The sequence below is a fragment of the Mastomys coucha genome, chromosome X, assembly GCF_008632895.1.
Source record: "Mastomys coucha isolate ucsf_1 chromosome X, UCSF_Mcou_1, whole genome shotgun sequence".
In the NCBI taxonomy this organism is placed as follows: Eukaryota; Metazoa; Chordata; class Mammalia; order Rodentia; family Muridae; genus Mastomys; species Mastomys coucha.
This window is the reverse complement of record NC_045030.1, coordinates 111,343,036-111,352,814: the sequence shown is the minus strand read 5'-3', so window position 1 is coordinate 111,352,814 and position 9,779 is coordinate 111,343,036. Positions and strand designations below refer to the sequence as shown.

Sequence of the window (9,779 nt, the reverse complement as noted above, 5' to 3'; positions counted from 1 at the left end):
GGCTAGAGGAAGTGGGGCTAGAGGAAGTGGTTTAGCTAGTAAAGTGCTTGCTTTGCAAGTATGAGAACCTTAGTTCAATGCCCAGAACCAACAGAAAATGTCAGGTGTGATAGTGTCTAATTGTAACCCCAGTTATGGAGAAGCAGAAACATGACAATCCCTGGAACTAACTGGCAAGCCAATCTAGCCTAATAGGTGAGCTTCAGGGCAATGAGAAACCCTGCTTCAAAGGAGGTGGATAGTGATCCTGAGGATGGTACTCAAGGTTGTCCTCCAGTCTCCATATGCATGTGATTATATATGTATTTTAGATTCAATTTTTCAGGTAATTGCTAGGTACCAGTCCTAGGAATATGAAATAAGCAGGGCTTTATTATATACACAGTTTTCCATACAATTTTAGATAGTGTAGGGGTCAGAGACTTTCTGAATCCTATCATGAATCTCATATTAAGAAGCCATGTTGTTTGTATCTATCTATCTATCTATCTATCTATCTATCTATCTATCTATCTATGTATATTCTAATCCAACAAAAATTATATACAATATACTTAAGAGTCAAAACAGCATAGGATTCAATGCTAGAAATTTTAGTGATTTATTATAGATTAAACTTAGAATTTAATATTAAAGTTCAATAATTATTTTCCTTTGTTAAAGTAAAAACATAAAGTTTTTCCTTTGTTAAAGTAAAATTAAATTTAACACTTTTTAATTTAAAATGATAATATACTATGCCATATGAGCATATTCTCCCACTGAGAATTATTCTTACCTATATATTTACTCATATATTGTTCAAACTCTATGTAATCACATAAATATAGCTAGAAGAATATTCCAACAGATTTGACACTGATATTTTTATGATGGAAGCATATTTCAGTGGTTATATTTCTTATAGCCTAAACTTTTCTGTAATGCTTATATTTAAGAATTAGCCCTCTCTCCCTTTCTTTTTCCCTCTTTCTCTCTCACCCCCACATACACACACAAAGAAATTATTGTAGATAGAAAAAGCGTAGAATGAGTGGCTGCAGTACCCAGTAGGAAGAGGCACAGAAAAGTAGGCCACCTAAAGCTGAGCGGGACTAGATAATGCAGTCCCTAGGGAGCCTCACTGGGCCACTGCTTGCTTATCAGGAAATGAGAACAATAGAAAGGTTAAGGAGAATGAGCTCAAGTTTTCTTTCAGTATCAACATTAATTTGAGTGGCTAATTCTCATGTAAATTCATAGGAAGGAGTCTTTTAAAACAAATTCATCACTTTATTCAGCAATTTTCTCAAGTATAACTAGATTTAATGAATAATGTTCTTTTCCTGTTATAAGCTTTTATAGCTTCATCACATTACAAACTGCGAAGTTCATAATATCCTTGACATTCTCAAAATATTGAATAAAGCAGTTTTATCTACATCAACAATTACAGAGATGTAGTAGTGAGAATACAAGTACAGAAGGTCCTTCTCTTAATAATATTTAAGTATGAATGGGAATATTAAATGTTGATAACTAAGGGCAGAAAGGAAGAAAAACTGGCATGCTACAAATCTCTGCTTTTAAATCTTATTGTGTGATAAAAATACAAGGCCTGAGAACCTAGTTAAGGCTTGACTAGCATTGTGTCTGTGGCTCTGGGACTATCACTGCAAAAAGAAAAAAATTCATAGAAATTGTTCAAATTATTAGGAAAATTTCAAATTTGTAGCAATTATAAGCTAAAAGTTGTTTTTTTTTTTTGGTTCCAGTGGTTTCAATATTCACTTTTCGTGTGTATTTTTTAAAGGGCATGAGTGGTATGTTCTCACTAATAAGTAGATATTAGCCAAAAAACATATAGAATACCCAAGATACAGTCCTCAGAACTCAAAAAGGTCAACAAGCTGAAGGGTCCAAATGAGGATGCCACAGTCCCATTTGGGGAGGGAGAAGAAAGCAATCACAAGTGGGGAGGGAGGGGGGCACCTGGGAGGAAAAGTGGATGGGGAGGCGGTGAAGGAGTAGGGGAGAGGAGAACCTAATGTGGAATTGGGTGAGGGAAAAGGACTGAAGCCCTAAGGGCCAGCAGAAAGAATGGAAACAGGCTACCTCAAGAGGAGGCAACCAACCAGAGACCTGGGAGGTGAGAGACTCTCAGGACTCAAAGGAAGGGACCTTAGATAAAATGCCTGACAGTAGGGAGAGGAAAGTTGTAGAGCCTATCTCCAGCAGGAAGACGGCATCAAGTGAAGGAAAGGGTTGCCATCCCACAGTCATATCTCTGACCATAATTGTTCCTCTCTGAAAGAATTACAGGGATGGAAATGGAGAGGAGCCTGAGGAAAAGAAGGTCCAGAGATAGGCCCAAAGTGGGATCCAGCTCAAGGGGAGGTCCCAAGGCCTGACACTATTACTGAGGCTATGGAGCACTCACAAAAAGGGGCCTATCATGACTGTACTCTGGAAGATCCAACAAGCAGCTGAAAGAGTCAGAGGCAGATATTTGCACCCAACCAATGGGCAGAAGCTGCTGACCCCTGTTGTTGAATTAGAGAAGGCTGAGAGAAGCTGAGGAGGGTGATCCTGTAGGAGGATGAGCAGTCTCAATTAACCTGGACCCCTGAGATCTCTCAAACACTGGACCACCAAACAGGCAGCATACAACCAGCTGCTATGAGGCCCCCAACACACATACAGTAGAGGACTGCCGGGTCTGTGTTCATTCAGAGATGATGCACCTAACCCTCAAGCGACTGGAGGCCCCAGGGAGTTTAGAGGTCTGGTGGGGTGGGGGGTGGGGACATCCTCATGGAGACAGGGGTTTGGGGAGGAGGTATGGGGTGTGGAATAGTCAAAGGGTGGACAGGGGAGATAAAATCTGGAGTGTAAATAAATAAATAATAATAATAATACAACAAAGCAAGGCATTGAAAAAAAGAAGTTTGCAATCTATTATTTGGATGTTTGTTGTGTTGCGTTAATCTTCTGAACTGAGCAGCTGCCAGCAGGTATAATTTTCTGCTATTAAAAAATTCTTGAATTTTATATAGTTCAACTATGAAGCAGTATTACTCCTCATAAATTCTAGTTCTGTCACTAAACTTGATCCATCAACCTGCTTTTATATGGCTGAACTGTAGCTAAACAAATTCATCCTATTTATTTGTTATGATCATGAAATTAAGAATGTCATTTTCCATGTCAAAACACTAATGCAATTTTGCTAACCCAAGAGTTGATTCCAACTCCACGCCTCTGAAAATATTTAAGGTGTTGTTTGACATTTAAATATTGTCACAGTGGGAATTTCAACAAACACTTCAATACTGTTCTCATTTGAAAAGAACTTACCTTTGCAAGTATTACTGACTGAGCTGGGTAGCAAACAGTTGCTCCTAACGTGGCCAGTCCTAGTGGATAAGCAAGCTTCTTAAACCTGGAACCTATGAAATTCAAACAAATTACTCACTTCAAATACATGCCACCAGAGATTTGATGTTTTTATACTGTAGTTTTTAATTCACTCCTCTTTTAAGTTATCACCCTCTGTTCAATTGCTCTTTAGTTAGCAGTATCAATCAAGATGGTTCCTAAAATGCCCTTAAGGCTCTCAATTCAATTAATGTCCCTTAGCCATCATGTCCAATTTAAGAAAAATGTTCTAAATCTAATACTAATAATTATCTACACAAAGGAATTAGTAATTATCTTCTTTTTTAAAAGATTGATTATTTTTCATGTCCTAAGAAACTTAAAATTATAATTACATTTTTTCAAATCTCTAACAAAGCACGATAGCAGAGAATTAATCAGCTACTGTGTTCAGCAAAGCAGGTTAAAGTGAAACGGACTCTCTTCTACATGCCCTTTCTGATTAACACTTAGAAAGGTGAAGGACCCAACTAACCAATCAGCTAAAGACCTCGGAAGGTACATAACTCCTTCATGTCACTGATTCAGAATACTGAAGTAATACTAATTGCAATTAGCTTGACATAATTAATTCATTTTCAAAAGTGCCTTGACTAAGCATCTAAGAGTCATTTTCATATAATTTTTTGACAGCAAAATCTCTTTTAAAAAAATTCCAAAGAGAATCTTCCCAGGAACTTCCTAGGTTCTCACTGGGAGTCTGTCAAGTTGAAGTTGCTCTGACTAATCTGAGTATAAGGAGTTCTGTATCAAGCCCTGTCACATAGCTTTATCCTCACATTTACTCCCCCTAAACACTTCCACAGAGCCAGAACAATGCTGTATAGCAGTGGGGAACACAGTACTCTCACAGAACGCATACACCCACAAGACCACCGATTCAAAATGATATGCATCTTAAATATCTGCCTGAGTATACTAACAGGAGTAAGAACTGCCAACTATTTCAAACAATTTGTTGACCCCTAGTTTGAAACAGAAATAGCAATATATTAAGGTAAAAAATATTTGATAATGTTTGCTGGTGATTGCAGTTTGTGATGTGTTACAAACCTTGTATTTTTTTCTGTCCGGCTTAATTATCTATAAAGGACTCTGTTAAAGTCAGGTGTACAATAGACTGAACTTGGAGAAGGTAGGTAAGATGGCTGCTTTATGTGGTATGGAGAAAGTCTGGGCTAATTAAAGCATATCCAAACCTGAATCTCAGCTCTATTGCTTCCTCCTCACTATTTTTGTTTAGTTCCTTTTGTTTGTTTGCTTGTTTGTTTTATGGTTTTGAAGCACAGTTTCTTTTCTCTGTGTAGCCCTGGCTATCCTGGAACTCACTCTGTTGACCAGGATGGCCTTATATTCACAGAGATCCACCTGCCTCTGCCTCCCGAGTGCTGTGATTAAAAGTGTGCAGTGTGCACCACCATTGCCTGGCTCTTTATTTAGTTCTTAATTTGACAATCCCAATACGTCAGGATTAGAATATCTTAACTCCAAAAATTCCCTGAATTATGGTGATATATGGCGTTTTTCTTTGATGAACTATGGAAAAAATAATATTCACCCTTTCTTTAACTGTATATAAAAAATTGTTCTGAAAACTCCATTCCTATCTGAAGAATGTTGATTTCAACTACTTTCGTCAGGCTGCAACCAAAAGTTAACCAGATTTTAACTAAGATATAGCATGTCTTCTTCAATCCTTAACACTGCATACAATGTTAGAGCAGCATGATTAAGGAGAACTGTTTTGAGTGGTTAGCGTATACCTTTATACTAACATACAATTCTCAAGATTCTTTTGGTAGTATGAATTTCACAACTGATGTTACATGTGCTGATACCTCAAAATATTATGACATGACACTGAATAGTGTTCCTTTGTGGGGCTGTGCCACTGGTTTCTTTATTCATTTATCCACTTGGAGAAATACTTAAGCCTATTTCCAGCTTTTTATGATCATTTACAACTGCTATAAGCATTTGTGTATGGTTGTTTCATTTCTCCAGACTTTTGGGGTTTCTATTGCTGCAACAAAACACCAGGACCAAAAAAAAATCAAGTTGGGGAAGAAAGCATTTACTTGGCTTACACGTCCACATCACTACTCATCACTGAAGGAAGTCAGGGCAGGAACCTGGAAGCAGGAGCTGATGTCATTTGGGGGGGGGGTGCTGCTTATTCTTGTTCTACATGTTTTGTTTGGCCTGCTTTCTTACAGAACCCAGGGACACCAGCACAGGGGATGGCACCACCTACAGTGTGCTGTGCCCGAACCTATCAATCACTAAGAAAGTGCCTTACAGTTGGATCCTAAATGGAAGCATTTTCTCTGCTGAGGTTCCCTCCTTTCAAATAACTCTAGCTTTTGTCAAGTTACTCAAGTTTAGCCAGCACAACTAGGATAAGTAAATACTTTGGAATGTCACTCCCAAGTTCCTTGGTATGTGTATGGTTAACTTTATGAGAATTCATCAAACTCTTTTCCAGAATTCTTACATCACTTCGCATTTTTACCAATAGAATAAAAGAATTTCAGTTGTTGTCCATTCTTTACTACAATTAGTATAGTCAAGCTTAATCTTTAAATATAAATATGGTACAGTCAAGAATCAAAACATTTTTACACTAATTTAATCTGATAGTATCCACTAAATGTCATGAAGGTAAAATTTAGAATAATAGCATTGAAAAAGAAACTATACCTTAAAAACATACCTTTTCTTGATGAAACCAAACCTGCCAGTCCTGAAGCTGTAATCACTCCCATTTTGGGAAAAAAATCTTGAGGAGGATCCTTCAGATAGACATATGCATCTGAAGAGACCAGTTAAGAATGAATAAGAATGACTCCAATTGGACATTCTATACAGTGTAATATAAGCTAGAGAGTACTATATTAATAGCAGAAAATATGATAATACTGGTAGTTTAAATATTCATCAAATAAGTTATACAAAAAATTGATATGGACAGCAACTTAAAACCTTTGTTATAATACTAACTACAAAATCAAATTTACCTTCCATAGATCATTTAATACTTACATTCTTTATGATATACACTATTATTATTAGTTATTATTATTGTTAAAAGTGCTATGGTGCTTTAAAGTACAGCTTAAATATGATTACCATAAAATAAAGTCCTAACTGTGTATGTTTTACATCCATACATTGAACAGGCTTCTGCTGTTACCTGTTGAAACATTGGTAAAACTCCAGCAAGAACTAAGGATATAAAGGAATTTTGAAATTAGACATTTCTTGTCACTATCTCCCCCAAACCTCACATTTGGTATTGGTTAAAACCAAAGTTCAAGATAAGAGGTGAAAATAGTCAAAAAAAAAAAACCAAACATATAAAGCATAATCACAAGTACAGATGCTTCAGTGATGTATACATTTAAATTGTTTCCAGTTCTAAAAATATACTTTTCTATCAGAGTTATTGAAGAAAATCACATACATAATTATGGTCCTCAAAACTGATGAGGGATACCTGGGTATATTGGTGCATATGTTAACCCAGCACTTGGGATGGTAAGACAGGGAAATAAAGACAGAAATCAGAGTTCCAGGTTCAACTAAGCTACAAAAAAATAACAAATGCGTTAAATCTTAATGTATACTTAATAATAATACTTCAAATAAACTGCATTAAGCTTATAAAGATACTCAAATTTTTAGCTTATTTTTCTTTCTGTTTCCCATACATGTTGATTTTGCCAAATGCTCTAGGCAAGGAATATCAGGAAGCTATGTCTGCTGCCAAATACCATTAAGAAACTAATAAGAGCAATTACTTTCCAACATTAGCTGAGACAGTTCAGGATGTGTGATTCTATGTCATTTCCCAGCAATTGCTAGAAAAGCATAATGTATTTTAACAGATAATAAAACTTATTTAAACCAATCAGCAAAAGAAGGGATAAATCTTTATCTTATACGTTTTCAATATACAATGTGGACTTTCAGTTAAAAGTGGTTTTAGTTTGAATCTGAGCATTAGCTCCTAGGAACCTTGGGAACCTAGTTAAACTTTCTAAACTTTAGTTTCCTAATCTGTAAGAGAGAAATCTGTATTTATAATAGCAACACCCAGCAATGTGGCAAAGCCTTAGCATATAATAAATTGTGAAAGAAACAGTACATACTATTGCTTTGTTGTTATTAAAAGTAAAGTACAGAATTTATCTTCTACATCAGTACAATCATAGTAATGGGTAATATACAATGTTTATATTCTTAAATTTTAAACAAGACAACTTAAAACTATAATATTTTTCTAATTATAGATGGTTTACTCACCTACCTTTTCCAAATTGTACTGTATCCATAACCCCATTCTTCATAAAGAGATAAATGCTCTATGCAAAAAAGGGGTATACAAAAAAGATGTGAATTTTTGAGGGGTTAATCAGTACAGCTCTGAGATTACATTTAGCTGTTGATTTAGTACTACATTAAAATCTATGTCCAGATTTTTCTGTTTGTTTACTAGGAATATACTTGCTTATTGTATTGTTCCTTCATCTCTTGTTTTCTATTTCACTTAACATAGCAATTATTGTGTATTATTTTCCTCATAGAAGTGGGTAATGCAATACCTTTAAAATAATCAGTGATTTTACAGAAAATATACCGAAAATTTTATAAAGATTTATCATCTTACTTTATAATAGCCTAGAAAAAAAAGGAAACGGATCATCAATAAATCATGAAGGGAGGTACATCTCAGCACACACACAAAATCATCTGACTAATAAGAATGCAATAGCAATGGACTAATGATTTGTGGAGAAAAAACAAAATCAGGAAAGTCTAATGAAAAGCGCTTTATCTCTTCCCTTTATCTTAGTGTGCAATTAGAATGAGAAAAAATAAATGAGCCATTGATTCTTAAATAGTAACATAAATTCTCCATAAATCAAGATTATATTAACCAAATGAAGGGATTAAAGCTTTAAAGCAGTGGGTTTTTTTCTGTTTACCTATTTCTAGCATATTTGGATGCCAAGATACTATTATATTAATTGAGTGGTGGGTGTTATCTCACTTATATTAGAGGAAATATGAGTGATTTTTCTCAGAGTCTTGCTGATTATCCCATGCTGAATTCTACTGTACAAGCTAGAAAACACAATCTAAACATATGACCTCCTTATGTATGAAACCATAGGATGGAAACAAAGTAACAAATATTTTCAATGCAGAAAACCAGAAACAATTATATTAGATGGGAATGAAAGTAAATTACTCAGATGTCTTGGTTTACTAATGCTGGCTCAGTTTAAGAGTGAGCAGATGTTTAGCTGGCTTAAAGCTCTACAAACTAGCATAAAACAAAGTGCCACTGGGACATTTCTCTTGGGAGGACTGTCTTAGAAAATATCACCTGCAACTGAGTTGTTTGAACCATTTAAGCATTAAGGAAGAAAAGTAACTGGTCTTTAGGAAAATTTTCCTTAACTGTATTTAAGAATTCCTTTTTACCATTTGGGGGCACTGCTACATCAATTTCAACCAGGAAAGCAAACCGTAGGCTAGCAGCTTGTATTGAATTCGCACTCCATGAAACTACTTTTCACAAAGAAGTCATTTAAATCAGGCTTTTTTGAGGAATAGATTGCGTATTTAGGAGAAAATTAGAGAGGAAAAGTTGTTTACATTGAAGATGAAATGCATTTGAAAGTGCCCTTCATCAACCTATTTGCTTCAGCATATTAACAGAATAAAATGTTCTTTCAGTCTTAAATTGGGTGATAGTTACAATAGCAATTTAAAGATCTCTCAGGAACAATTACCACACTGAAGACACATCTGAGTACACTATAGAAAATGAGGTCTCAAGAGACCTAAGTCTGAATCATCAAGCTCTTGTCATGTAGCCTGAGGGGCATGACTCAGACCATAATTAAGATATTTCCCACAGAGATCACATTAAGGGTGACTAGCACAACCTGTACCCTGGAATTGTATGACAAACACAAACTTTCAAAAATAACTCCACATCACATGTCTGAAATATCACATGGATTGATCAGAGTTCACTGATTAGATATTTCACCTAAGAATGCTATTTTTTAATAAATGTATTGGGAATTTTCTTGATGATAATGATTACTGTGATAATGATTACGAACATGCATGTGCGTGCGTGTGTATGTGTGTGTGTGTGTGTGTGTGTGTGTGTGTGTGTGTGTGTGTGGTGTGTGTGTGAAGTCAAACAGAGAACAACTTTGTGAAGACATTTCTCTCTTTCCTCCTTTCATGGGTTCTAGGGATAAAACTCCGGTCACCAGCCTCACATTTCAAGCATTTCACTGAGCCAACTCACTAGTCTCAGAAATTTCTTTTTTAAATGA

At 35.6% G+C, this 9,779-nt stretch overlaps 1 protein-coding gene across 6 annotated transcripts in view; it reads right to left on the bottom strand.

Annotated features, from left to right (window-relative positions):
• Apool (apolipoprotein O like) overlaps positions 1-9,779 on the bottom strand; it is a 68,031-nt gene that overhangs the window by 20,525 nt on the left and 37,727 nt on the right. For all 6 annotated transcript variants that reach the window (XM_031367065.1, XM_031367070.1, XM_031367076.1 and 3 more), the window contains 3 exons: positions 7,727-7,781; positions 6,131-6,229; positions 3,337-3,428 (listed from right to left, as the gene is read on the bottom strand). In XM_031367065.1, the coding sequence (XP_031222925.1) occupies positions 3,337-3,428; positions 6,131-6,229; positions 7,727-7,781 (246 nt within the window). The remainder of the gene's footprint in view (positions 1-3,336; positions 3,429-6,130; positions 6,230-7,726; positions 7,782-9,779) is intronic.